This window comes from Neolamprologus multifasciatus, chromosome 11, assembly GCF_963576455.1.
Source record: "Neolamprologus multifasciatus chromosome 11, fNeoMul1.2, whole genome shotgun sequence".
Taxonomy (NCBI): domain Eukaryota; kingdom Metazoa; phylum Chordata; class Actinopteri; order Cichliformes; family Cichlidae; genus Neolamprologus; species Neolamprologus multifasciatus.
The window spans coordinates 26,789,631-26,817,297 of record NC_140449.1 but is presented as its reverse complement, the minus strand read 5'-3'; the positions used below and the strand labels follow the sequence as shown (position 1 = coordinate 26,817,297).

At 38.8% G+C, this 27,667-nt stretch overlaps 2 protein-coding genes and 1 long non-coding RNA gene across 5 annotated transcripts; 2 read left to right on the top strand and 1 right to left on the bottom strand.

Moving 5' to 3' along the window:
- The first annotated feature begins 1,025 nt into the window (after window positions 1-1,025).
- Window positions 1,026-15,576, top strand: dhdds (dehydrodolichyl diphosphate synthase). 3 transcript variants are annotated; one of them, XM_085177750.1, is made up of 14 exons: window positions 1,026-1,149; window positions 1,537-1,606; window positions 2,317-2,433; window positions 2,530-2,672; window positions 3,829-3,945; window positions 4,039-4,140; window positions 4,253-4,367; window positions 8,410-8,517; window positions 10,012-12,228; window positions 13,582-13,599; window positions 13,947-13,976; window positions 14,312-14,359; window positions 14,476-14,532; window positions 14,928-15,576. In XM_085177750.1, the coding sequence occupies exons 2-9, from the start codon at window positions 1,544-1,546 to the stop codon at window positions 10,252-10,254; spliced, it is 1,008 nt and encodes a 335-aa protein (XP_085033876.1). In that variant the 5' UTR covers window positions 1,026-1,149; window positions 1,537-1,543; the 3' UTR covers window positions 10,255-12,228; window positions 13,582-13,599; window positions 13,947-13,976; window positions 14,312-14,359; window positions 14,476-14,532; window positions 14,928-15,576. The 3 variants fall into 3 exon arrangements, with proteins under 3 accessions (XP_085033876.1, XP_085033877.1, XP_085033875.1); XM_085177751.1 differs by lacking the exon at window positions 1,026-1,149 and adding an exon at window positions 1,179-1,353; XM_085177749.1 differs by lacking the exon at window positions 1,026-1,149 and adding an exon at window positions 1,179-1,429.
- LOC146508651 (uncharacterized) lies at window positions 5,216-8,412 on the bottom strand. The gene is made up of 2 exons (XR_014876894.1): window positions 7,657-8,412; window positions 5,216-7,535 (listed from the first exon to the last, which is right to left on the bottom strand). It is a non-coding gene; the product is annotated as an uncharacterized LOC146508651 (long non-coding RNA).
- On the top strand, window positions 12,214-27,667 carry LOC146508649 (uncharacterized). The gene is made up of 7 exons (XM_085178135.1): window positions 12,214-12,228; window positions 13,582-13,599; window positions 14,312-14,359; window positions 14,476-14,532; window positions 23,607-23,711; window positions 24,730-24,840; window positions 26,202-27,667. The coding sequence occupies exons 1-7, from the start codon at window positions 12,214-12,216 to the stop codon at window positions 26,346-26,348; spliced, it is 501 nt and encodes a 166-aa protein (XP_085034261.1). The 3' UTR covers window positions 26,349-27,667.

The window sequence follows — 27,667 nt, the reverse complement described above, 5'->3', positions numbered from 1 at the left end:
AAAACCTTGTTTTTAACTTGATCAATATAATAATGTAGCTGTATTATTATATCTGTAATATTGTATGAAAGTCTTGAATCACTGCTGAATTTGTATGTTTTTCTATGAAAATGTGAAATAGGTGCAACAATTTATTGAAATGTGCAAACACGCATGGAAATCCAGCCCTTTAGGCAATGGAAGAGTTATATAGTTATATAGTTATAATTCGGTAGGACCACCTTTATTTACAGCCTGAACTCTGTTAGGCAAATATTCATGTAATTTCTTTAGTAGACTTCAGGAATAGTTCTCCAAGCTTCTTAAAGGACATTTTGAAGCTCTTCTTGCTTTTTGTTCTGTTCTCTGTCAAAATATTCCCACACTGCATGGTGGCTCAAAAGCAGAGAGTACTTTTCTGCATTCATAATTGCATCAATTTTGACAAGATCCCCAACACCACTGGTTACAATGCAGCCTAAAACTATAGCCTGCACCAGCAGATAGCTGCAGACTGTTGTACTGCTCTCCCGACCTCCCCAGTACTGACAGTGATTTGAATCAAACATTTTACAATTGGATTCATCGCTCCATAACATCTGTTTCCATCGATTTTCAGTTCAGTTCTTATATAATATGGCACACCTCCGCCTTTTGTCACTGTTTCCATTCGTTAAGAATGGCTTCTTGACAGCCACCCTTCCACTGACAAGATTGCTGATGAGGTCTCAGTGAACAGTAGGTGGATCAGCTGAAGGGCAAGGTGCATCTCTCAGGTCCAGTGTCAGGTGTTTGTTGGATTTTTTTCTATTTATTATTGGATTATTATATTACACCCCCCCTCTCAAACCCCATTGATGTCTTTGGCTTTTAATGTTCGATTTAATATTTTTTAAAAAAGACATTAAAAAGATATTAAAAAATAATAGATTTTAATTTACTTGTCATCCCTTAGTTCATATTGTGGTGTTTTTACTTCAGTGAACGTTGAGAAGACCACTTCCCTTTAGTTAAGGAAATCACAGTCAGTCCTTTGATTGAAGCGTAGCGTGCGTCCATCCGCATGATTCAAAAATCTACTAACTGCTGACAGGAAGTCGTCAGCACGCTCATACGTCACTTCACCCCAATACGGAAGAGTTCGTCATCGTTAAGGCTGTGAGTTGGAAGGTATGTGAAATGTGATAAAACGATCGCAGTTTGTGAGTAGAACAGCTCGTGCTTCAGTAGTTTGAATGAATGAAGCACTGTATGTGTTTCCTGGGCAACGAGGGCGCCCGCCAGTCCTTTTCCAGTCTCGCGGCGGTTTAGTTCCCTGCAGGTCTCGTGAGCCGGGCTTGCAGTTAACGGTGAAATCCATAAGTGGCTGCAAATGTAATGCAATATCTTCTAAAAATGGGACGTTAATGTGGGAACCAGATGCCTTCCCTTTCGTGAAAGATAAAACTTGGTGAAGTTTTTTTTTCTTCTGGAAGAGGGAGTGTGTGCGGTAGGAGTGCTCTTTGAATTCCCCCCCCAAACACCTTTTTATAAATAAATCTTTCTGTCTTTCGGCAGCACGGATATGTCGTGGATAAAAGAAGGCGAGTTGTCCCTGCTTGAAAAGATTTCTGCCAATATCCTAAAGGTAAGCTGTACGTTATAAGTTGACTGTCTTTTCCAGCCTCGCTTTTGTCGGTCTTCTGCCTTTCTGTGACTCAAATCAAATCACTTTTATTGTCACATCACATGTGCTGGTACACTGGTACAGCGCATACGAGTGAAATTCTTGTGTGTAAGCTTCACAAGCAACAGAGGTGTGCAAAATATAAGAAAGGGAATCTGAGAATTATAAGAATGCATATATGTATACCAAATATGTGTGCCTTGACAAAAATATCAAGTATGTCATTTCAGAGTATCTGGATGGAAAATGGAGTGACAAACTGTGCCATTTAGAAAACATCAAACTATTTATTTATTTGTTTGACAAGGTTAAGATTCAAAAAATACCATAAAGAAAAGCTTACAAATAATAATAATAGTTCTTCATTAAATATCTAGGGGCATGAGCTGGTGCTATTATCTGTAACCCCTGAGGGGGCCACAGGGAATGACTTATTAGTTATCGTTCAAAATGCAAACATATTAGTTGATGGTGATGAGTTTTGTTTTGTTTTTTAATCTGGAAATTGCTATTTTATTTAAAACTTTTTTTTTTAGAAAAAAGTTGTACGTGACATTTTTGTGACAAGATATCAGCAGATATTTACATAGAATTAGACAGTGTTGGTCTTTTATAGATTCGATTGCTTTAATGCTTTTTCTTCTGCATTTCTTTTGACTGTTGTCTTCCAGGCAGGACCCATGCCTAAACATGTGGCCTTCATCATGGATGGTAATCGACGTTTTGCACGTAAGAAAAACATGGAACGGCAGGAAGGACACATGCAGGGCTTCAACAAGCTGGCAGAGGTGAGTTTGGGGGTTTCGGCTACAGGAAATGCATGTCACATGGGCAGGACACAAATCGATGATGTGTGTCAAAATGCTTTGTCTTCTCCACACCAGACACTACGTTGGTGCAAGCATCTGAACATCCCAGAGGTGACGGTGTATGCCTTCAGCATTGAGAACTTCAAGCGCACCGAAGATGAGGTGGATGGTTTGATGGAGCTCGCCAGGCAGAAGTTTGAAAGGCTGCTGGAGGAACAGTGAGTTTCGAGCTGAGTTTTCCACTTTGCTTGTGGTCACAGTTTGTACATCATATGATTCATTGCTTCCTTAAAGTAAGGTTTAGAAAGAGTGACTTGCAGCGCTCAAGCATAAATCTGAAGTTAAAGTAAATGAGGGTCTGTACATGAGAAAACAATTTTAAACCAGTTTTGACGACCTGTTTCCAGCAGAGGCACGAGATCCTTGGAGTTCACCTTTAGGGTGGGCTTGGATGGAAATCTGTTGTTATTTGTTTGTTTGTTTGTTACTTTTGGTTCAGACAGACACAACAACAGTGTTGACACAGAAACATGTACTAATGCATCAGACACTGAGTCAGATACAGTGTGCTAATGCTGGGATGGCCAAGAGGAAGCAAGGGTAAATAGGGAGTCTGTTATTTCCACTGGTCTCTTCAATAGTGCTTACTTTTTCACTGTAGTACAATATGTCAAGCTCAGACTAGTCAACTAACGTGGATTCTCTTTTCATTTTACTCTGTGGTCATTGTGGCGCATGTACTATTTATTTTTTAAGCAGCTGATGACTGCCGCAGATTCCTTTTCAAGCTAAAGTGGAGGTCTGTTAGTCTGCAAGCCATTTCTCTCTGTTTCCACACAAGTATGAAATATTTTACAGCTGACTTATTTCTTCACTTTGGAGAAATAAAACAAAGAGCTTGTTGACTAATCCATTGCTTAATGTTGCCCTTTAGTCTGTATTTGTTGTACACAAGACTGTGGTACAAGTAGCGCACTTGTTCAAATGCCATGTTTTGCTCCTTTTTTTTTAATCTGAGTAACCTGTCTAAAGAATTTAACACTGTAAAAAAATCCCCTTCTATTGGATGTTGTATTATGTCTATCAAAATTTGGACAAACTTGATTATGAGGCTGCTGGCTGTTTATGATACAAGGTTATTATTTTTCGTACGATTGACATCCTTATGACAAACCACTTTTGCACAGTGCTGGACAGCAGACTGTTTCAAGTCCACTGTACACACTGAGTACTCAAAATTCTCCGGAGTCTCCTTTGTGTTTTTTCTGGGTAGAAAATCCAGATAGACAAGTTTCAGGATCCTGAGTAGTCTTTCTGTATATCCTGTTCATCTTCATGCTTTTCCTATAAATGTCTTTTGGTTTTGTTTTGCAGTGAAAATCTAGAGAAACATGGCGTTTGTATCCGAGTGCTGGGCGACTTGAATATGCTGCCACTTGACCTTCAACAGCTTATTGCCAAAGCCGTGTTCACAACCAGGAATCACAATAAGTATGCTTAGTAGCTTGTGTTTTTCATTCATCGCTGTGCATGATATCCTGTACATTAGAAGTGACCACAGCACTACAAATTCTTGTTTTGTAGGTGTTTTGTCAATGTGTGTTTTGCCTACACATCAAGATATGAAATCACCAATGCAGTCAGGGAAATGGCATGGGGAGTAGAGCAAGGCCTAATCAAAGGAAGGTAAACGAAACAGCAATGAGTTTATCTTGTCATCCTTTGTTAAATACTCTGTAGAAAGGTGTCCTGGAGAGCCATTGTGTTAACAAGCTGTTTGTGTTTCTGTGATGTGTAGTGATGTGTCGGAGGCATTGCTAAGTGAGTGTCTGTACAGCAATAACTCGCCAAATCCTGATTTGCTCATCCGCACCTCTGGAGAGGTGCGCCTCAGCGACTTCCTTCTTTGGCAGGTGAGAGTGAGATAGGTGTCATCAACAGCTAATAAAGTTCACCATACACAGTCCCAATCAAAAGTTTAATACCACTTGAAAAATGGCAAAAAAAAATCATATTTTGCATGGTTGGTTCTTAACAAGGTTCCAAGTAGAGCTTCAGTATGCAACAAGAAGAAATGGGAGTGAGACACAACATTTTTTTGAGCATGCAAATGATTGAAAACAACGCTTAAAATGAAACAGGCTGTTTTACAGTTGATCAAAAGTTTAGGACCACATGCCTTTAAAAGGCCAAATCTGTGCAAAAATGTGGATTCATCATCATTTTCTGTGAGGTAGTCACACTGTCATCATGTTCTGATGGCAAAGGCAAAAAAAACCTTTCCCTTTTTGAACGTGGTCAAGTTGTTGAACTGCATAAGCAGGGTCTCTCACAGTGCATCATCGCTGCTAAGGTGGGACGCAGTAAGACAGTCATTTGGAATTTCTTAAATGATCCTGAGGGTTATGAAACACAAAAGTCAAGTGGAAGATGGTCCCGATGGTTTCCAACATTACTGGCGTGACAAGAGATGTTTTGGATGGAAACACTTGCATCAAACATACCGCAACAAATTTTTGCATTAATCAACAATAACGGGGAAGCTACTCATTACTGAGTTCATATTTGGAACTTTGATTTCCGTTTTGAGGTAGTTTATGTTTTTTGGTTGTGTGTGTGTGTGTGTGGGTTTTTTGTTTTTTTTTTCTTTTTTCTTTTGAAGGTGTGGTCCTAAACTTGTGATCAGCTGTAAAACAGCCTGTTTCAGTTTAAGCGCTGTTTTCAATTAGTTGCATGCTTAAAAAAATGTTTTGTTTTGTCTTCACTCCCATTTCTTCTCGTTGTATGTTGAAGCTCTACTTGGAACCTTGTTAAGATCCAACCATGCAAAATATGATATTTGCCATTTTTCAAATGGTCTTAAACTTTTGATTGGGACCGCATTTCCCACAAATCTCATCTTCATTTAGACTGATTCTCTCCTATTGATCTCTAAGCAACTCTAACACTTACATCATATAAACTATCCAATCTCCCCATAGCTCTTCAGTAAGGTGTTGTTGTTATAATTCATTTTAAATTTTTAAATATGATCAATTTATTTGGCTCCATACCACAGGGCTCTAAGGTGACTGCAGTTACTTACTACCTGTAAAGCATTCACTTGATCCAAATGTTTTAGCCACTTACAGGCCAACCTGGCCTTTATTTCAAATGCTCAAGAGTTCTTACAAATTAGTCGTTTGCAATAATTTGCATAGGAATTGTTTGTTTGAACAATTCCTGTCAGGATGTCCCTAATTTGAGAATGTTGCAATATAAAGCCCATTGAAATGACTGTTGTTGCCAGCTGGTGCTGCATATATAAACTTGAATTGATCTACCCTTGAAGATGACTGTTTTTCTATGAAACTATGAAAACAGCAAAGTAGGATTTCGATTTATGCTTGGTTGAGTCTTTAGGGATCATGATGATTTAGGAGCAGGGTTTTTCCTGGCTCCAAACGACAATCTGAATACTGCTCAAGTATTGAGATATACTACTTTATTTAATTTCTGGCCTTTTAATCAACAGGTGTGTTTTATTCCAACCCCTTTTATCGCAGGAAAGGGCTTGATGAGTAATGTTTGTTTTGTTTTTTTTGTGAATTAAGAAGAGAGTAACACTGGTGGTTGGACTTGTTTTGCAGGATGTATTGGTCATTCTTGATCAGTGTTGGGTAAGTTACTTTAAAATAGTAACTTAGTTACATTACTAGTTCTATCAAAAGTAACTCAATTACTTCAAGTTACTCGTTACTTTCAAAGTAACTAGTTACTAGGGAAAGTAACTTTGGTTTTACTCAGAATTCTCTTGTTAATGTGTTGCTTCCATAACTTTGCCAGTCTTCTAGCTTGCTTACTTGCCACAAGTGCACTGTGCCACCTACCAATAGAAAGGAAAAGATAATGTGCATATTTCCACGAGAGAAATCCCACGCCTGGACCGTCATTGACCGCTGCCATGATTCTAGCCTACGTCACAGCGTCATGTGTGCCTTTTACATCCAACACAAAAACTGCAGTCGTGATGCTTTGATTGTACTCAACTTACTGTACTGTAACTCGGAAATTCTGCCTTCTGAATAGGAAGATGTAGGTAACACCAGACTGCAGATGAGCTGCATACAGGGCTGGACGGGGACAAAAAATCGGCCCGGGCATTTTGACTAGAGACTGGCCCGCCATTATAGGAAAAATCATAAAGCTTTTGAATGAAAACAAACGCTGTTGTGACAGTGAAGTACACTGTTTTGATGGTATATATGCATCAATCGTTTGTTGTAAGATTGAGATAATTATTTTTTAAAAGCTAGACATTTTAAATGAGAATAAGAAAGAAAAGTATTTCTTTGTGCCCACCTCTCCCTGTTAATGCCCTACCTGCCCCCCTGGCAAAACTTTGCTAGATCCGCACCTGCACAGTTACCAGCTGTCAACTACCTAAAAAGGATCCTGGGGTTATCTGTCTCTCAGAAACAGTTCATAACTTCCCTTCAACTCATTTATGTCACCTAAAAAGTAAACCTGTTTCTCCATCACCTGCTCAGCTCTGATGATTCAGTAAGGACATCTCCTGGTTTCATCTTCATGTTTCCCTCTCACCAGATAACCAAACCGATATCATGACCAGCAGCTTTTTTGCAGCTGTGGCTTCAGCAAACATCAGCTGATACTAGAAATTAATATTAAATCAATTCTAACAACAGCTGATCAAGCTTAAACGTGCTGCTGTTGTTTAGCGTGACATCGGCTGGTTTCCTGTTTCTGGCGCAAAGTGGGCGATAAACAAACAAGAGAGCCGATCAGCTGATCATTGATCAGTTTTCATGATTGAAGTAGAAACGGGAGAGGGAGGGGGGAGAATGAAAGAAGAAGAGGCAGCTGTGCAACGTAAAGACAGAATAACTCCAGCTTTGTGCCTTTTTCATTGTAGCTGAAGTCCGGAACAAACTGTTCCTTTTCGCCTCAATAAGAAACGCGTAATATTTTCTCTGAATACCAGACGGGACGGTTGGCAACTCTAATAACTTATGAACAAAATAAAGTTCAACATCATTAACTTCATAGCACCCACCCAGCTGTATAGAAACTCCGTCATGCTAGCTAGTACGCAGTTTGGAAAAAGTCAGCACAACGAAAATAAACTCCACCTAAACTTGGTTTATATCTGACCCAGATAGCCTGCAGGTCATAACTTCTTACCTGAAGTTCAGTTCACACTTGGACCGGCGGCCGCCTCGGGTCTCTTTTCCTTCTGCGTCCCCTTTCCCTCATCCACCTGCTGGCCTCCACCACTTGCCAATGTTACAGAATCTGTGGTGGAAGCTCCGCGATAGCCACCACACGAAGTAACGAGTAACGACCCTATCTAAATCCCAGTAACGACTAACGCGTTCCTGATTTTGGCATAATAACTAGTTACCGTGCTCGTTACCACAATAATAACGTAGTTACTGTAACGCGTTACTTAATAACGCGTTAGTCCCAACACTGTTCTTGATGTTAACCTTCAAAGCTGTCTGTTTGTGAAAATAATCCAGCAAAACTGTCTAAAGCCAAAAGAAACCAATCTGTGATGAGTGTTTCATTGTATGAGTACAGTTACAGTTTATATTTAATTCACCATCAGTGTTTTTATCAAGTGACCATCAGGGATGGTAAGTACTTGGATTTTACAAGAAAAAAATCGTCTTGAACAGCTGAAACAGACTCTGAGAGAATTCTTTGTATCTCCTCTGACTTGTCTTTCTATATATATCTTTAGTGATTTATTTGCACGTAAGATTTTCTTTCTACATTCCTTAAAGCCTGTGACAAGTCTCCCTTCCAGTTTGGGGGTGCAATCGCTGAAAGACAGTATTAACCTAATGACTGGGTAACAGCACAAATTGTAAAAGCTTTATTTTGTTCTTCCAGTTTTTCCTCAGATACCCTGTAAACTTGTATTGGTTTTCGTGTGTGCTCTTTCTGCAGACCTCTCACTCCTGCCTAGTATTTCAGTCCGTTCTGTGGCCAGAGTACTCATTCTGGAACCTGTGTGAAGCCATTCTGCAGTATCAATTAAATCACAAATCCATCCAGGTAAGGATAATACTGAGACAGAATTAGGGTTTACTCACACTGTGTGAGCCATGCGGTGTGTCCGAGCGCATTTGACAAGAGTCATCACTCAGGTTAAGTAACTAGTTCAGGTTCACTCATGGAATTTCAGTCTTTTCCCATGTCTCTCACCGTCTCCATGAAAATCTGCATTTAGTGATGAATCCATAATGTGAGAGAACCCTGAGTCACAGCTTCCAAGAACTGCCCCAGTTAAACAAACAAATGTGCTCTCCCAGAGTGATTTTTCAAAAGCATGTGTGCACGTAAGAAAGAGGGAACGAACATGAGAAAGGAGTTTATTTGTTTAGACCAGGGATGTCAAACTCATTTTACATTGTGGGCCACATACAGCCCACTTTGATCCGAAGTAGGCTAGATCAGTGAAACTCACTATAAGAAAAAAGAAGTGCAGCCTCAACAGCATGTGTCAGTTTTTCGTGTTTAGTTTGAATACTCCATAGCTTTTTGTCCCCAGAGTTGGAAGGGCTGTGTAGAGTGAGGCAGTCGAAGAATACAGTGTGTTTTTGGGGTCATAATGTTTGTTATTTTTGGACTCCTTTATTTCATTGCTCTGAAGGATCTAAATTTCACTAAAGGTCCTGTATAACTAGAATAATATTATTTAGAAGCAGCACAAAAGTGTACTTTCAGATGTCTAATATAACTGAACCATACCGCTCTTTTGGTTTTGAACCTAATTGGACTTAGCTGTTTGGGTACTACTGTAGTTATGACCCCTGTCACCCACTGTCGGCCATGCTCTGCTTTTCATTAATGTGATGGCAGCTGACTGTGTCAGCTCCATGTTGCACCCTGGTCGCTGTTATGACTGACTCAAAGGCCACAACAAAGAAGAATAAAGAGAGAGCAAATATTTATTTAACTTAATAGGAATAAATGTGTCAGTATCAGTGGCTTAAAGAGGTGTATGGACTTGTTGGCAAATATGTTCAAGTATAAGTGCAAACACAGGGAAGCAAGTGAGACACGGGGCATGGATACGGTGCATGATTGTGACTTGCATGTCTTCCCTGCATTTTTGTGAGTTCTTTGGAACAGCACTTCCAGCTGCTCCCACCACCCCAAAGGGATCACTACAATGGAAAGATCCCCATGTTTGATTTGGCACAAAGTTTGCAATGTTTCTGATGAAACCCTCCCATTTATCAGAGCTTTTGGACCAGCACTATGAGTATACTAGATTGTGACACGCTGGCACTTGGTTAGATGTTTTGGAGAATCATAAGCAGCAATAAGCAGCTGTGTTATGCATCCCATATCTGAAAGGGGCTTATGTTTTGGCTGTGTGAGTTGCAGGTTCATCACTTGAAAATGTTAACCTTAGCAATTAACGTAGATCAGTGTTACTTTGTGAAACAGACTGTTGTTAAACAGGCAGAGAAAGATTAAAGTAACTCCTGTAAATATGTATATATTTAAATGCATGTCTAATTTGGTGTGTTTGTATTACAGAAAGCTAGAGACCTCCATCGAGAGCATCAGGCTCTGCAGCAGCTAGAAGCAGATCGTGCTTGTATAGCAGAGCTCTTGCAGCATCACAGCAATGGAAAGCCCAGCGATAGCCAGAGAAGACAAGAGGCGCTACTACACTACACTGCCTGCCGGGAAGAACGAGTTCGAGACTTCCTAGAAGCACTGAAGCACAAAAGAGACTCTTTCTTTTCTGACTTATGCAGTGAATCCTTGTTGGCCTAAGGAGACATAGAAGAACAAATCCTCTGATGCGGGGACGAAGCCTCTCCTATATCCTCTTCCCAAAAGGGCTTCTGTGGAAAAGGGAAGAGCAAGCAGTAACTGGGAGTGGTTTTATTTTGTTGCTGATTCATATAAGAGGGCAGTTTTACCCCTATGGGGCTGTAGAATAATCCTGCTATTTATGATTGTAGATTTAAAAACTCTAATAGGTGAAAATGACTGGTCAAGATGTAGTTAAATCATCGTATAAACTGTCAGTTAAATGCATGCCGTTGAACGGAAGGTCATTTTATGTGAGTGAAAGCCACGGATCCTGTGTTTCGGTTCCAAAACATTCGTCCACAGAACTTTTAAATTGGTGTTGAAGCATAAAGTGTTGTTTGTTGACTGTGATTTTGATTACATAACTATATTTTGACCAGCTTTCTGGAACAAAATAAAATGATTATTGTATGTCAGATATGATTAAATGATGTGAAATTCTCTGTTTTGTACTTACATACTACAAGTCTAAGCTTTTGTCTCCATCTGGCTTCCAAAATATGGTTATCTATTGTCTTAACTTGTGCAGCAAAAAATATGTGTATGGTCCATGCTGCTGATATATATGGACTCTCAGGGGGAAAACTGGTGACGGTGTTTTATTGGATTAACGAGTCATTTTTGCAAGTAGATGACTTTCAGCACATAAAACTGTACCAATATAATTTCTGCTGCTACCTGTTGGAAGTATTGAGCCTTAAAGCTTATCAACTACTAATACGCTATGTATTGCAAATATTTAAATAATGGCTTGTAATTGCTATTCTGCATCTCAGTTGGTGGTATAACACAAGCAAAGAACCACTTTTACTTTTTTCCAGCTGGATGTTTGTTGGGTTTTGTTTATTTGGGAAAAAATTGAAGAAAAAATGTCTTGTCCCTCCAGAGGAAACACTTCTAGGAACCAATTTTATTTAACTTGCATCATCTATACACTGACAGAAGAATTGATAAACTTTGGTAGAACTAGAAACACCATACTATAAACATACTGCCCCACAAAAATATGCTTATATACACATACATAGGTATAAGCATGAATTTATACTACTCATCAGGTGTACAGTACTGGAATATTCTGGAATATTACTACTAATGCACAGACATGTGAACAGTATTTTAGTGTTGAATAGGTATCCTACTTTTAGCTTTTTAATATATAGTCAGCTTAAAATCCACTAAACATCTACCAGTTACAAATTGTATATGTCTGTATTAGTATTTCTTCCAACAACGCTTGGTTTGGCCCTCAATCCCTCAGGTAATAATAATAATGACTAAATGTTGATTTTTGGTTTTACACAGGGCTAAAATTACAGTCTTACATGCTCAAGCCAAATAGATATATTCATCCACCACAAGCTGACAGAAAGCACCATAGTGTAATCTTCACCCGCGACCGTCTTTTGCCTCAAAGCTATGACATCAAACAACGTGATTGGTCAGTTGCAACGCGGGGATATTAGATGCACCATAAAATTTGGTTCTGGCGGACTTTGTGAGCAAAAATTGTTCTGTTTATCCGATAGACGGTGAGAAAAGGTGCAACGACTTTGACGCGCCATTATCTGCGTATTTATTTTTTCGATTACAGCAGAACGAATCAGTCGTTCATACAGCGCCACCCCGCGACTATAATCCGTATTCCTTCAAGTTGCCGTCTGCCTTTTTAACAAATGGGAGGCGCCTCCAACCCACGTGACGCCTTTCTATCCAATGGCGAGATTCGAAACACAAAACTGGTTCAAACCGGTTTCGTTCTTATATTTCAGTGTATAAACTACAAGAACATTCGTTTGCATTATACATTCGCCATTTTCCGCTGTGAGCGCTTGGTTGGCGTCTGTTATCGCTTCGAAAAAAGCCGTTCTCGCAGCTGTATTTTCCTGACATTTTTCTTCGTTTCCCGCTGAGAACATGGGCAAAGCAAAGGTAAAAAGAAACATGAATTTAAATTCAATTTAAGTCTGTGCACTGGAATCGTTTTCGTAGCATTAAGTTAACACAAGACTGCGCCTGATATTTGTGCTTAAGAAGAACGTCATCATCCCTAACAAGCGTTTTAGCAATGGCGGTCTGACAGTGGAGAGGAGCGCAAGCATCCTCCCACTCGTCGAAAACAAAAGTTGAAATTTTTGCTCATTGTTTAACATTATTCTTATGAGTTAAACGCGTACAGTTGCGTGTATTTTTGTTAATTTTTTTGTCTCCCAGCGCCAAACTCTGGTTAGTCCAGCCGTTGACATTGCGTTGTGCAAAATTTCTGACACCATCTTTTTTCCCCCCCTCTCTTTGGCAGTAGGCAGGGCACAAATCTTGCTGTTGTAAACGCAGTAACAAACTTTCGATATGGACGGTGACTGTTTTTCTTTATTCGTTTTCTCAACCTACGCGTCGATGCTTGAATGCATAACTTGGGATCCGAATTAATGAAGATAAATATGAACTGCGCCGTTATCAAGCAATCAAAATAAGCTCGAACGCAGGCTGCAAATTTGAGGAAGGAGTTGGGGGAGGGGAGGTGGCGATTATTATTTTTTTCCGCTCAGGTTTTGAATAAGTGCCAGCCTGGTTCTTGCATCGTCGTTTGAAATGGCTTTGTTAACAGTAGTAAATATTTATTAAAAACGTCAAACGCGATTAGATTGCAGTTTGCAAGTGCGCAGCAGAAAAAAAATGTATAAATACAAAAAAGATTTTTTTTGCACATTTGTGTGCGTTTTGTCGTATTTTGAATGCATTAATTTATGGTGCAGTGCGTGGCCATACTATTAAAAAAATGCATATTTAACGATTTAAAATTAGATTATCACAACAGGATTGTTTGGGGTGTTTTTCGATGAAAATCTCAGTCTCATCCGTGATTTTTTTTGTTGTCTTCCTTGAAACCTCTCCAGGCATTCGTTGAGCTCCATTTGTCGTGTAGGTACAGATTAGTAAAGTAGTAATCTTATCAGTTTCCCAACAGCTGTCTGTAGGCGCGCACTGATACAAAACAAAGGAAGCTGTCAGGGCGCCAAGGCGGTGTCATGGTGACAGGACTGCCCAAATTTGAATTCAAATATGCGCGGGAAAGCTCTTTGTGAACTTGAAAAATCAAGAGCAGTGTTAAAAAAATGTAATACATATTAGATCTTCTGTGAACATTTTTATATTAAAACAATGTAAAATAGTGCACACAGAAAATAAAAATAAAAACGTTTTGTGCTATTTAAATCTGTATTTATTATTATTATGTAGTTTTACTTTTCAGTTTGTAATGTTTTCCCCTTCCTTGTCTTACAGGCACCTGCTTCCTCTGAGGTTTGTCTAAAATTAATATATTTTTATATTGTGTTGATGCAGCAGTTGCATTTAGAATTTGTGGGTAAATGCTTGTTTTTGATGTATCGTTTGTATGTTTTTTGCCACTGATACAATATATTTTGTGCCCTTGTTTAGGATGATGAGTGTTGTACTTAGTTAATATATTTATTCAAACTCTACTCCCATTTTTATGTATTTTTATATATCTCTCTTTTTTTGCTTTTGTTTTAACTTACTTTTTGCAACTGCATACTCTTTAAAGGTCATGTATAAACAAAGCTATTAATATTGATGCAAAATAAGACACTGTTTGTTTTAACTTTCACTTCTTTGTGGCTCTACAGCCTAAGAGAACCTCTGCACGGCTGGCATTAGTAAGTTCTTTTTAAACACAATTAAGCATTTTTAGATGTACTCAGTATATTTAATGTGCAGCATCCTGTAGTTTTTGTTAAATGTTCACTATTTTTTTGTAAGAAGCAACCACTTGAAATTGAAGTAGTCTATCATGTGTGTATTAAATTTTACACTTTACATTTTTTAAGAATATATTAAAGGTTCTCTTACACTCTTACCTGATGTGACATGAGGATGTAGCCCATGATCAAGAAGTTTATTAACTTGTAATAAGCTTTTATTACCTAGGATTTCACGGATCTATATTCTGTTATCTCAAACTGATTTAAATATCCTCTTTCTTGTCTTGTAGAAACCGAAACCTGCAGCAGTGGAGGCTAAGAAAAAGGCTGTTGCAAAGGTATAGAACCAAAATCTTGCACGCTTACTATGGGGGAACAGCTCTGTAAGATGTTTGCCACATGTTTGCTTGATTCATTTCTGTGATTAATTTGTTATTATCATTTTATTTTCTAGAGGGCACCCAAAACAAAGAAAGCCAAACCCGCTGAGAATGGGAGCACCAAGGCTGAGGTTTGTTTCTGTTACACTGCAAATTAATAAATGTTAGATCAAACAGATGTTCTTATATTTTCCAGGTCGTTTCTCCTTTTTAAAAATGTTATCTTAACTTATTTGCAAGCTTTAATTGTTATTGAGTTTAGTGCAAAGGTAAATTTGAAAAAAAAAAAAAAAAGAAGATTAAATGAGTAAAAAAAGAACTAGATATTAAAAAATTGATGTGTATGAGTTCTGGAAACCTGTGAGGCAGTTATTGTTTTATTTGTTCTCATAATGGATAAGTGTTGCAAGGACTCCTTTTAATATAATCAATAAAATTAAATCTGAGTGCAAGAATAAGTTGTCATGTGACTAAAACAATGCAGTTGACATTGCTGTTGGCGTGTTTTTTGTTTTTCTGTCCGCAGGAGCCCAAGGCTGAAGCCACTGAAGCCAAATGAATAGTGGTTGATGTGCTCACTCTGTGTACTTGGTGATTGTACAGTTTTAAATAAGTATTTTTTACCAAGTTTTATATTACAAATGTCATTTATAGTTTTGTTTTTGGCTTGCACTTGATGTAACAAAATTTTGTTTTCACATTCATATCCATTTTATATCAATTTTAAAAACGGATACCGTCCATATCCTGTAGTCGTGGCATTTTTTAGTTTGTCTAATCCAGATTTGTTTTAAACTTCTAAACAACAGATGTAACAGCTTTTCCAACAAGTTGGATTTTGAATCTAATTGTAAACATAAGGCAGCTAAAGCTTAAAATTTTGCAGGAGAATATGAATTTGCCGTTTATCTCCTTGTAGTTTAATGTTGAACTAATAAAATTATTGCTTTCCAAATGTTTTAAAAACATTGTATGTTGATGTAAAATGCCACAGACAAAAAAAGAATATTGTTATTAGGTCAAAAAAAATGTTTAAGTTTGATGCGTCCCAAAAAAATGGCTGATGTGAACCCAGTCATCTGATAAAAACTTCTGTTAAGTTATGTTTCTGTTTTCTGCTTTTCTGACACCAATGGTTGATCTTAATGTTCTTGAATAAAAATTTTCAAAATGTCCTTTTTGGGGTCACTGTTGAAATGGAAATCCTCGATGAAGGAACAGAAAAATGGAAATGCTGTGACACGTTGAAAAGGTGATGCAGCGACCTTGAAAAGGTTTCATCATAAACAAACTGCAGGCTCCACCATTTTGGCAGGACATCCATTTTAGTTTACATCCATGGGGTCTCGTCCCTACTTGTGGCTGCTCAGGTATTGCTGTTAGGCTTGGCTTTCTATTTTCAACAGGCTAGTTAATTTTCACACTTCTCTATGTGGAAATGTTACTGGTATAATTTGTAATTTAATATAACTTGTTACTAAATTATCACCCAAGGAATGGCACTTAAAGGTTTTAAATATTTAAGGTTGTCATGTAAATGAAATTTTAAGCAGCTACTAGTGTTTTTTTGTACCCGTTTTGGGTATATTTAAACTTGTTAGCACTATAATGAGAGAAAAAATAAACCTTAAGGTGATCTCATTGCATTAACCATTAAAATACGCAAAGTGTGACGTGTAAAATGTTTATCGGTAACTCGAGCAATCATTAATGTAGAGCGCTAGAAAAATATTTTATTCAAGTGGAAGTTATCTCACAAAAGCCTACAACACATGGGCCTTAAAGCTATACACTAAATGAACAAATGCCACATTTGATCACCACCTTAAACACAACAGTGTATATTACTGTCTCCTAAAAACTACATGAACTTAAAGAATACAAAATTTGCCACATAAGTCCAGTAAACAGAAATAATCAGTGTATAGTCACAGATTCATTTATGAAATTATTGCATTTACCTTTAAACTTAAAGGTACCTTTTAATTTTGTATGCTTTTAGCTTGTTCTTTGCTCTTCCACATTTTGTATTGGAGTGAGTTTTAGTTTTCACTTCAATTGGAATATTTTACATAACTAAACATAACTACTGGATGTTGATGTTTCAGGGGTTTACACCTCTGGATATCCTCATCACTGTCTTTGCTCTATAGCACCAGCAGGAGTCAGTGCCACATCACCACAGAGAGATGAGGTGCATATCGTTGTTCCTGCGGGGGTCTCCCTCTCCTTTGGCCTATACAGCTCCTGAAACTCGGTCAAACATGACGCATTATTGAGGGTGCTGACGTATCTCTGAGGATGTCATCCCTTTTTTTAGGCTAGTGTATCAGTGCTTCTATACAGATAAAGCAGCCAATGATAATAATATTCAGATATGGTGCAGGTTTAATCTTTCTTTCTTTTTCTTTCTTTCATTCTTAACAAGCAATATAGAGCAAGGCAAAAGTACAGTTGATTTTATTTGTTTAAATTATTCCAAAAATATGTGTAACAGGATTACCACACTTTTTAGAGTAATGCTCAGTATCATTGTTGAATACAAATCTGCACAAAATACTGGCTTTTGATCTGAGAGACAGATGTTTTCATGGAAATGGAAGGTTGCTCATCTACATCCTATGCGGTGTATTAATGTTTATGCCATGCATCAATTTATTATTATTATTTTCGTCATCTTCTCTAAAGAGATATGCTGTGTTACAGTGGCTTGCAAAAGTATTTGGCCCCCTTGAACTTTCCCACATTTTGTCACATTTCAGCCACAAACATGAATCAATTTCATTGGAATTGGAATTCCACGTGAAAGACCAATACAAAGTGGTGCACACGTGAGAAGTGGAACGAAAATCATACATGATTCCAAACATTTTTTACAAATAAATAACTGCAAAGTGGGGTGTGCGTAATTATTCAGCCCCCTTTGGTCTGAGTGCAGTCAGTTGCCCCTAGACATTGCCTGATGAGTGCTAATGACTAAATAGAGAGCACCTGTGTGTAATCTAATGTCAGTACAAATACAGCTGCTCTGTGATGGCCTCAGAGGTTGTCTGAGAGAGTATTGGGAGCAACAACACCATGAAGTCCAAAGAACACACCAGACAGGTCAGGGATAATGTTATTGAGAAATTTAAAGCAGGCTTAGGCTACAAACAGATTTCCCAAGCCTTGAACATCCCACAGAGCACTGTTCAAGCCATCATTCAGAAATGGAAGGAGTATGGCACAACTGTAAACCTACCAAGACAAGGCTGTCCACCTAAACTCACAGGCCGAACAAGGAGAGCGCTGATCGGAAATGCAGCCAAGAGGCCCATGGTGACTCTGGACGAGCTGCAGAGATCTACAGCTCAGGTGGGGGAATCTGTCCATAGGACAACTAATAGTCGTGCACTGCACAAAGTGGCAAGAAGAAAGCCATTGTTAACAGAAAACCATAAGAAGTCCCGTTTGCAGTTTGCCACAAGCCATGTGGGGGACACAGCAACCATGTGGAAGAAGGTGCTCTGGTCAGATGAGACCAAAATGGAACTTTTTGGCCAAAATGCAAAAGGCTATGTGTGGCGGAAAACTAACACTGCACATCACTGTGAACACACCATCCCCACTGTCAAATATGGTGGTGGCAGCATCATGAGACTGGGGCGGAGGTTCACCTTCCAGCAGGACAACGACCCTAAAGCCAGGGCAACAATTGAACGGTTTAAAACAAAACATATCCATATGTTAGCATGGCCCAGTCAAAGTCCAGATCTAAATCCAATCGAGAATCTGTGGCAAGATCTGAAAACTGCTGTTCACAAACGCTGTCCATCTAATCTGATTATTATTATTATTATTATTATTGACTCAGGGGGCTGAATAATTACGCACACCCCACTTTTCAGTTATTTATTTATAAAAAATGTTTGGAATCATGTATGATTTTTGTTCCACTTCTCACGTGTACACCACTTTGTATTGGTCTTTCACGAGGAATTCCAATAAAATTGATTCATGTTTGTGGCTGTAATGTGACAAAATGTGGAAAAGTTCAGAATACTTTTGCAAGCCACTGTAGGTTAGATACCACAAAAAGACAGCGTGCACTGTAAACCACATGGATCTGCAGGAAGCCGGGCCAACAATAAGAAGTCCATTAGCGACCACAGAAACAGCAGCTCAAAAAACAACTCCGCCATGGGATCCATAATTGGCTGCTTAGTTATATCAGCTGATCTACTTGCCGATTATCTGGGAGGTGAAATGATCTAATGTTTTAATTTTCTGAGCTTTTTAGTCCCCTAAGAAGAGATAATAAAAAAAGTCAGAAGTTTTATCCTCAAAAAGTTATCTCTTAATTACGTCTCCTTTGGTAGTTTGCTTGTTTATAACCAAATATACAAAATTGTTTTCAGCAGATAAAATACAATGAATGTGTTAATGCAAGAAAAAACCCTCCATTCTGCTTGTTGGGATCATATGTGGTCATATATATAATGGCCTCCATACACTGTTAGGTAACCACATATGTCACATCACTTAAATGTTATGTCACTCCTGGACGATGCCTTGAAAACTATGTCAGTGGGAAGCACAGACAGCAGGGTGGGCTGCAACAAATCACCTAAGATTAACCATAAGAAGTCCCATTTGCAGTTTGCCACAAGCCATGTGGGGGACACAGCAAACATGTGGAAGAAGGTGCTCTGGTTAGATGAGACCAAAATGGAACTTTTTGGCCAAAATGCAAAAAGGGTGACACTCTTGTCTAAGTGTCGCCCTCTTAGACAAGAGGGCGACACTTATTAAACTGCAACTGAAGATGATTAATAACACAATGGAAACCACAGGTATATTTAACCATGCCGCAGCATTTTAAAGTTATAAATCAAATTTAATGAGATAAGCCCACAATTTTTCTGCTCCAGAGCACATATGACACAAAAAGATGGAGAATGAAGTTTTCCTGCAGCTGAAGTAAATTAATAGCTTACTGATTTAAATTACATGTTAACTCGACGTATGCTTTCTCTCCCAGGTAAGGAACGCTCGTGACCCCAGCCACCTCGCACAGGAGGTCATTTATTCAAATCACTGGTTCAAATCCAAATGCAACTGAATCCTTCTTAACCTTATCACCTCCTACACTGCAAACACTAACATAACAGAAATAAAGTTACAGTTGAATTATGTCCAATAATGTGAAATAATAACATTATTGTAAAATAATGTAACATAAAAAAAATCCGACTGTGTTAACCAAAATGACTCAGTGATTAACTACAGTCAGTAAAAGACAGGCTTTCATGTTAAAGCTGATTTAGTTCTGAACTAATTATCTCATCAGACTTATTTTCCTTCTCTACCTCAGTGGTTTTCAAGGGTTTTCCTGTATGTCCCACTTCAAACATGGAAAAGCATTCAGTCCCCAAACCCCCAAATTTCTATCCATCATTAATGCAAAAAAGAAAAAGAATAAAAAAAGAATAAATAGGTTGTAGAATCTGTCTGCACAGCAACATCAGCACCCCTCCACCTTTTTTGGTAAAAGTTTCTTCAAAAGTAATATTCATTTGACTTCATATCACTCCATATTAAACCTACAGCGGCTCTGTAGGGCCTGCTCTATAGTTTGAGAAACACTGAGTACCAGATGAAGACAAATCAAGATAACTTATCTCTAAAATGTTTCCAACATTCTTCTGAGGGTTATGCATATTTCATTTGACAAGATATAAGGTCATCAAAATTAGATATGATGACTCTCCTAAATGCCCTCATTTGTGGTGTTTTAGGTCATTTTTCACCCATAATGTCAACAAAAGCACCTACATTTTCAGTCCACCTACATGGCAAAAAGTACCCAGTTTAGAGATCTTTTTAAGTGTTTGACCTGATATCAATGTGTGAGTAAAAAGAAACTTTTAATCCAAACTTGTTCAGATTCTGACTGCCAAAAAATAGAATTTCACACTAATCACAAAAGCTGAAGTTGAAGTAGATGTTTTAATCTGACAAAAACATGCAATGAAACCAGCATGTAGTGAAGATGATTGTCATTAAACAATCAAAACAACTTTACGTCAGTCTGATTTATAAACGTTTTGCAAATGTCATATGGTATGGTCGTATGGACAACAAACACTTAAAACAATCTACAAAATCAGATTTTTTTGTTCTTTCAAAAATTATTTAAATATGAGGGATGTCAAGCATATAGACATTTTTATGCTTTACTTCACAAATTTAATACCAGTCAGCCTATATATTACTACAACCTTTCCGTTTGTTTAGTGTTCAAACCTAAAAATACCCCGAAGCGTATGCTACACATGGCATGTACCTACAGTCTGTTTTGCTGTTACATAAAACAAATCCATAAAGCGCAAAGACAAAATGTTCCAGCGCTAAATACTAGCGCACGTATAGCGGACGAGCCCATTCCTCCTAAACGTGGGGGTCTGTGCATTTCACGTTCACATAGGCATGTCTGTCTTACAGTGCCCCACCCCCTTCCATACCGACAACGTCCCAGCTTCCTATAGACTAAAGTGCCCACAGTGCGCAATTTATAAAAACACAAGCAGGCTGACTCTCCCCGTACTGCGCAACCCCCCGCACAGCTGCAGGTGGGCACGCCGATCTTCAGTCCATACTTTTAAAAGAGGAAAAAGGTAAAGACATGAGTGCTGATGATGAATAAGCGTCCACGACGATCACTTTGTGACATAAAAATCGCCGCGCTGTGTCGGTAAAGCTGTTTGGCACTTTTAATTCGCGCAAACTTAATTCAGATGCGTTTTTGACTTTTCACCACGTGTTCACAAACACGGAGCGAAGATCTTTAAAATGAAAAAAAAAAAAATATATATATTTGCTTTAAAATGCATTTATAAAGATAGTTTTGGTCTCGCAGAGGTCATTACAAGCCCAGTGAGCTTATGGAACACTGGAAACATCTCCATAGCAAACAGCTGATTATTACCTGAGATAGTGGGCTAATTAAAATTGTCTAAAGTTAGAAAGTAACTTATTGCAGCTGATTATTTTTATTTTATTTTTTTCCAAAAAAGAAAAACAAAAAAAGTTGTCAGCGTCTTATGAAAACAAAAACTTGCTCATTAAGCAGCGCCTGCTGAGCAGTGTGACATTTAAAACGCCTAGAAGGACAGTTTTGTATCTAACAAACTCATGAGCATGAATAAGGGTGAAGATTTTGGATAAAAATGTTACAAAAGAAATTGTAATCTAAACTTGGGGGGGGGGGGGGGGGGGCTAATTTAAATTAAATTCACTGTACAGTGTGGGTTTTTTTATGCTGGGTTTTTTATGCTGTCAGTTTGTGTGCAGGGCCAGCAGAGGCATTTTTGTTGAGTCCTGGTCTTGCTGGAGTCTTGGCATGTGTACATTGTGTACATTTTGTACCTGGACAGCATAGGAGCTGGAAAATCCACTGTTTCTTTAAAAGGGACATTCACTTTTAGATTTAAACAAAGGATTTTTTAATTTTTTGTGAATAACACACAAAGTATTCAAAACCAAAAGTCCCTTTTTTTTTGTAATTAAACATTTGTAAAAGCTTTAAGTTTCTTTTAGATGTTTCCGGTTGTTCCATCACACAGGATCTTGTTCAGCAAATCCACACAGGCATGTCAACAATATACTCAATATACTCATGCCATAGTGATGAATGTAGTGGATAACCAGACAATAGAGTGGTTCAACTGCTTGATCACAGTCATGTTGAGGATTCAGTCCTGAGCTGCTATTGCATGTCAGGAGATTTTGACTTGGTCGACAGTTCTGCCACACATCTACCTCCGTCCCTTTCATATGTTTCGCTCACTCACAGTAGATCCCCTGCTGCTGGGGGGGATTGAGCTCCAGTGGGCAGTGAATTGTGACATGAGGCGGGACCAAGACGGGAAGAAAGGAGAGTCTATGGGATTTCATTGGCTATTTAGAATAAAGTACACAGTGTACCCAGAAAATGTTTGCTGGTCCTGGTGAATGTGTGACACTAATCCAGACTGACACCGTTCAGGTTTTAGTACCGATATTTGTGGGAAGCATGAAAAGATGGAGTCAACCTCTTCACGTTTTTTCCCCCCAGCTTTTACTTTTTGAAAGAGGAGATTTCTTTTGTGCGTTGTATTGCATTTTTTGGGTCTTCTAATTAGACTGAGGCCAATAGGGAACACATCAAGATAGGATGTCCATGAATGCACTAAATACTCTCGTGTCAACATGCCTCAAAGTCACTACCTGATTCTGTTTGGTATTTTTGAAACGTGGTCAGAAGTGACATAAAACCGGGAAACACCCTATTAACCATTAAGACTTCAAACAAACATGAATACTTCACAGATGAAGTGCATGTAGCAAACCCCTCCTAAACTCTGACTCAGCTGCTTATCTACGCTCGGAAGCTCCTTGTGTCTTAAGATTCTTTCCCACGTACAAGCAATACATGTATATGAGGGTGTGTGCGTCTGTGAGTGACAAGATGCAAACATTTGAGTTCCTGGGAATTAATGGAAATTCAGCAGAATATCCTCATCGGTTCAGTTTGGAAATCTCAATTGAAATTGCAGCAGTGATTAAAATTAGTCATTAAGAAAGGTGTTAAACTACAGGTTAATTAATACTGGAAATTTAAACCCTTAAAATTAATGTCATGTACTCTCATGTCAGAGGCTACAACTGTGTTCTTGGTGAAATGAGAAAATTATGTAACGCAAACAGTCACAGCAGGAAATTAAAACACACTTAAATTAACAAATGTTAATAAGAGGAAATTATGTCCCAAGTTTCCAACCTGCACTTCTAGGAGCTTCTTGATGGGCCTTCCGGAGGTCTATGACATTTAATATTTGCCCTAATTGGAGATTAAATATCCACAGCAAGCTGGTTATGTAACAAACTAAACTTTGACATGTGACCTCTGAGATGGAGCTGTTTTGCTGTCTTTCGATTTGCTACTATTCTCTTTACATTTTGTTGACTAAGTGAGCTAATCCTGTCCGGCAGTTCTTGTTTTGGAAAGACTGTGGAAGGGGTGTGTGAGGGTTTTTTTGGGGGAAAGCAACCCACTGAGAGTAATGCGGTGTGACAGCGGTGAGTCTGTGTTGGAAAGGGGGCGTGTGCTCGTAGGCGAGCCTGAAGATCTGGTTGGGCAGGGGCTGTATAAAAAGGCGGAGCGCAGTGCAGAAGCTCTCTATAGTTCAAGTTCATCACGGTTTGGCATCTGTTATGGGTTTTTAAGCTGAGAAGTAGAAGGTCCCGCTGGCCAGTTGGAGTGAGATTCTCGACGTTGTTTTTTGGAAAGGTGAGAACTCCCCCCCAAAGCGTTTTTTATAAGACACAAGGACCAACTCTTAAAGCTTGGATTATATTTTCCTTTTTTCTTTTCCTAAGGGATGTAACTCCAACCAGGTTGGCGCATTAATCCTTCACATACTGAATGTCTTGCCTTCTCCACAATCCCTTTCCTTAAAATTCCCACAGCCTGCAGCGCAGATGCCTCTCAGAGAAAAGTCACTTTGCTGTTTCTTTATGAAGCAAACACTTGTTGGTTTGCTTCTTGTAAGTCAAACCTTTTTGTGCATCATTATGCTGAGGTGGGATTTTTTTTTTAAGATGACCTAATGTCTAACCATCTCATATCCTTACACCTTACTCCACTTTGTAGAGTCTTTTCCCTTTCTGGTGTATTTTATTTTTATTCCTCAAGCTACGTTTTTTTTTTTGTTTGTTTTTTAAAAAAATTATTTATCTTTTTAAATGTCTTTGTTCGACTATTAGTATCCAGTTTGTTTTAAACCAGCCCTCGCATCTGTCACATATGGGATTGTCCATACGTGAATGAACGACACTGTCTTTCTCTTTGTTGCGTCTGTTTCTGATGCAGCTTGAATAGAGGCTCTGTTGCTCTGGTCCAAACATCATAATTTAATAAAGAGGTGGTGCTGAGGGGCATTCCTGGTAGAAAGCAAAATATGAAAAAAATCTGTGCCAAGAAGGGCAAATCAAAAAGGATTCCAGATGTGAAACGATGGATTTAAGCACAAAGAAAGTGCTTCTCTGTACACATGAGCGTTTTTTGTACCGTGGCTTCAGGCAGGGGATGTACCTTCCTCACGCATGGATCAGATGCTTTAGCTTTTTTTGCAAGCCAATCTTTTACTCTCCATCTTTTGGCAGCTACATCTCATTTTGAAATTCAGATCTTTGGTTATCTCGTGCTTTTCTAAAAGTCGATTAATCCCAGACTCTCAAAACACAAATGGAAATCCTGATCTTGTTGTTTTTTTATGTATTAATATTTCAAATTTACTTCTCCGTAGGTCTTGAACCAGCCCAGCTCTTGCATCAGCTTTAACCCACCTCACACCCAGTTAGCAGACATGATCATCAGACTGGGCAGGCTGACACCTGGATACTTCCGTCTCCTCCAGGTATGAACTTCATGTTCAGTCACTTTATTAATGAACATATTATTGATAGATACTTTACACTGATCTCCATCCACTGAGCCATCTGCAGGAGTAATGTGGCTTTTTAAATCCTTTCAAAAAACCTCTTGTGCAAGCTTGATTGGACTTCACCTTTATCCCCCCTTTGGTCACCCAGTATTCATATCGTCTTTATTTCATGCTTACATAAGCATTTACATTCGCTTTAGACGAGGGGCTCAGTGACCCACAATCTGCTTTCAACACAAACGTAATTAGGGGTGACACTAATCATTGTGATACCATATACTCTCGGCTTCTTTTGTTCCACCCGCTGTCGGCATAATCCACGCGTCACTTGTGTCACTTTGTACGTCTCGTTAGCTGTGGACATTTTGTGTTTGCTTATGTGCGCTAATTTGGAAACAAAGCCTTGTTTCTATACCAGAAATGATAAATGTGTCAGGGTTTTGTATTAGGTTTGACTAGTCTGACAGAAAACTTGCTTTGTTAAAGGAGCTGTACTAGAGAAGGGCAGCTAAAGGGCGTACGACAGCACAGACGGCATTTTTTTGGTTCTTCATTTGTGTACATTTGCTTTATTTTGCGCCATTACGTAACGTAATTCTAAATCAAACTATTATGGGCTATCTAGCAGTTGGATGTTAGATTTTATTTTTAAAGATAACTGGTTCTTTCACAAAGTGATGAAACGGCCACCTAAGCTTGTTATTAGGTATTTGTGTTTTACACTGTGGTTCATAACAGTATTTTTGAGAAATCTACTTCAACCACATATTGACTACTGTTGAAGACGAACAGTGAAGTGAAAAATCAAGTGTGGAAGCTCTGAAAGTATTTGCTGGTTATGCTCCCTTGTTGGCTGCAATATCTAAGGATAAAAAACAAAACAAAACTATGAACTTCTAAAAAGTTACAGCTAGCTCTGAAAACAAATGCTATTTGTGGGCTTTGTCCTCTTACTGGAGGCCACATCTTGCCACATATATTCTTTTTAATGAGTGAAGGATTTTTAAATTTCCGAAGCCCTATAGGAATTCAAATGATCCTGGAGGTGGCTGTACATTCAGAAGCTGTTTACAGTACACACCATCCAGTGTAGGCATCACTTCCTAGTATTTTCATTCCTGGTATAGTTCCTTTTTACTTCTTGTTCCTCTTTGACTAAAATCTCTTAGTCTTGTAAATTTTTAATCACCGTTTCTGAACATTGGGTCATATGGCACAGAGCTGTGGAACTGAAGTTGCAGATGTTGGGCTTTTTTTTTTTTTTTTTTTGTATGAAGTATGAAGTTTTTTGTCCACTGCTCTCTGACCTCTGACCCTTTTCCCCTTCTCTGCAGAGGCAAGTAGCAGGTCAGGTGCAGGCGCAGCCACAAGACCGTACTGTCAACCAGATAGCCATGATGCTGGCCATCATGGGCCTGAGTTTGTCTTACTACAGTGCCAAACAGATGACGGAGAAGGTGAATGCCCAGCCTGCACCCTGAAGAGGCTCGACTGCCGGTGCCATTCGTCGAAATAATGGATGAACCAATGAAAGTGATGGCGGTGGAGCGAGGAAGTAGAAGTCGAGACACAGCAGTGTTTCTGGGGACCAAACTTTTCTCACCTCACAGTCATAATCACACTTTGAATTTCTGGGATCCCTCACTTACCACGTGCAAAACTTTCTGACCGGGCACTGAGTGTTTTCTACTCTTTCTGTTGCCAGGACTTTCAGGATTTATTGGGATGGGTCACTCTGGGTCATGTTTGGACTCTTTTCTGTAGACTGGTTTGGGTGGGTGATCAAAACCTTGACAGCTAATTGGACCTGACTATTAGTTATTACCAGGTTAGATGCTTGCAGAATGCTGTCAGTACTGTTCTGAGCTATAAAAAGCAGAGAAACCTAAACTGTGAAACAAGCTTGTTCAAAAGGAATTTAATGATATGAGCAGTAATGCCTTTTTAAGGGAATGCTAACCGCAAGTGAAGTTTACCTGGTAATGAAGGGAAGACGGGCTCAGAATGTGGATAAAGGGTTTAAAAATGTAGCTTTTGAAAAAAAAACTTTCCTTTAACCCAAAGAACCTTGCATAGCCCTGTGAACAGGGCTATGTCTATACACAGATGTCTATACACCAATTGGCCACAACACTTAAAGTTTTGTAGGTAGGTTCTCCTCACGTTGCTGAAACCACAGTGGCTGGACGTGGATTCTGTGACTGATGCTCGTTCCACCTTGTGTTCGTTAAGTTGTCCCCAAGAGTTTTTGCGGCACGTCGGAGCGTATCGCTCTGCTGGGGGGAGTCTGCTGCTGTGGGGGGATGCCATTAATATGAGGTAGTGCGCTTGGCCTTCAACAATGTTATTAAAACTAGGAGCCAAGTCAGAACGTAACACTGTAAGCATATGATCGAAATGATGTTAATCCTTTCACCTGCCAGTGGTTTGAATGTTGTGGCTGATCTGTGTTTATAAAATTGTATCTGCCAGGTGTCTGAGATTTAAGTGAATATTTGCACAGAACTAAAGAAACATGTACATGTTACAGTGGATATGCAAAGGGACTAAACTCTACTTTTTTTCTGGTTGTGATTTCAATGTTTTAACAATACTTCGTGAAGTCCTGTGTGTGCGATGACCTCGGTTAGCACCCTGGCTAAGAACCCTCCTTCTGGGATGTACTCATTTTAGTGCAGACTTTACTGAAATGCATGGTTGTGCAGAACTTTAATCCAAACAAATCTCACGAGTCCCTTTTGTTTTTATGAATGTATCACTTTATTTTCGTATTGACTTAATAAAGCTGTGAATATTTTAA

Coding starts and splice junctions, on each gene's coding strand:
- dhdds (XM_085177749.1), top strand. CDS start 1,215: ATGAATGAAGCACTGTATGTGTTTCCTGGGCAACGAGGGCGCCCGCCA. Junction 3,946..4,038: donor ACAACCAGGAATCACAATAA/GTATGCTTAGTA, acceptor CTTGTTTTGTAG/GTGTTTTGTCAATGTGTGTT. Junction 4,141..4,252: donor CAAGGCCTAATCAAAGGAAG/GTAAACGAAACA, acceptor TGTGATGTGTAG/TGATGTGTCGGAGGCATTGC.
- LOC146508649 (XM_085178135.1), top strand. Junction 14,533..23,606: donor ATGGGAGCACCAAGGCTGAG/GTTTGTTTCTGT, acceptor AGCTCTCTATAG/TTCAAGTTCATCACGGTTTG. Junction 24,841..26,201: donor GATACTTCCGTCTCCTCCAG/GTATGAACTTCA, acceptor CCTTCTCTGCAG/AGGCAAGTAGCAGGTCAGGT.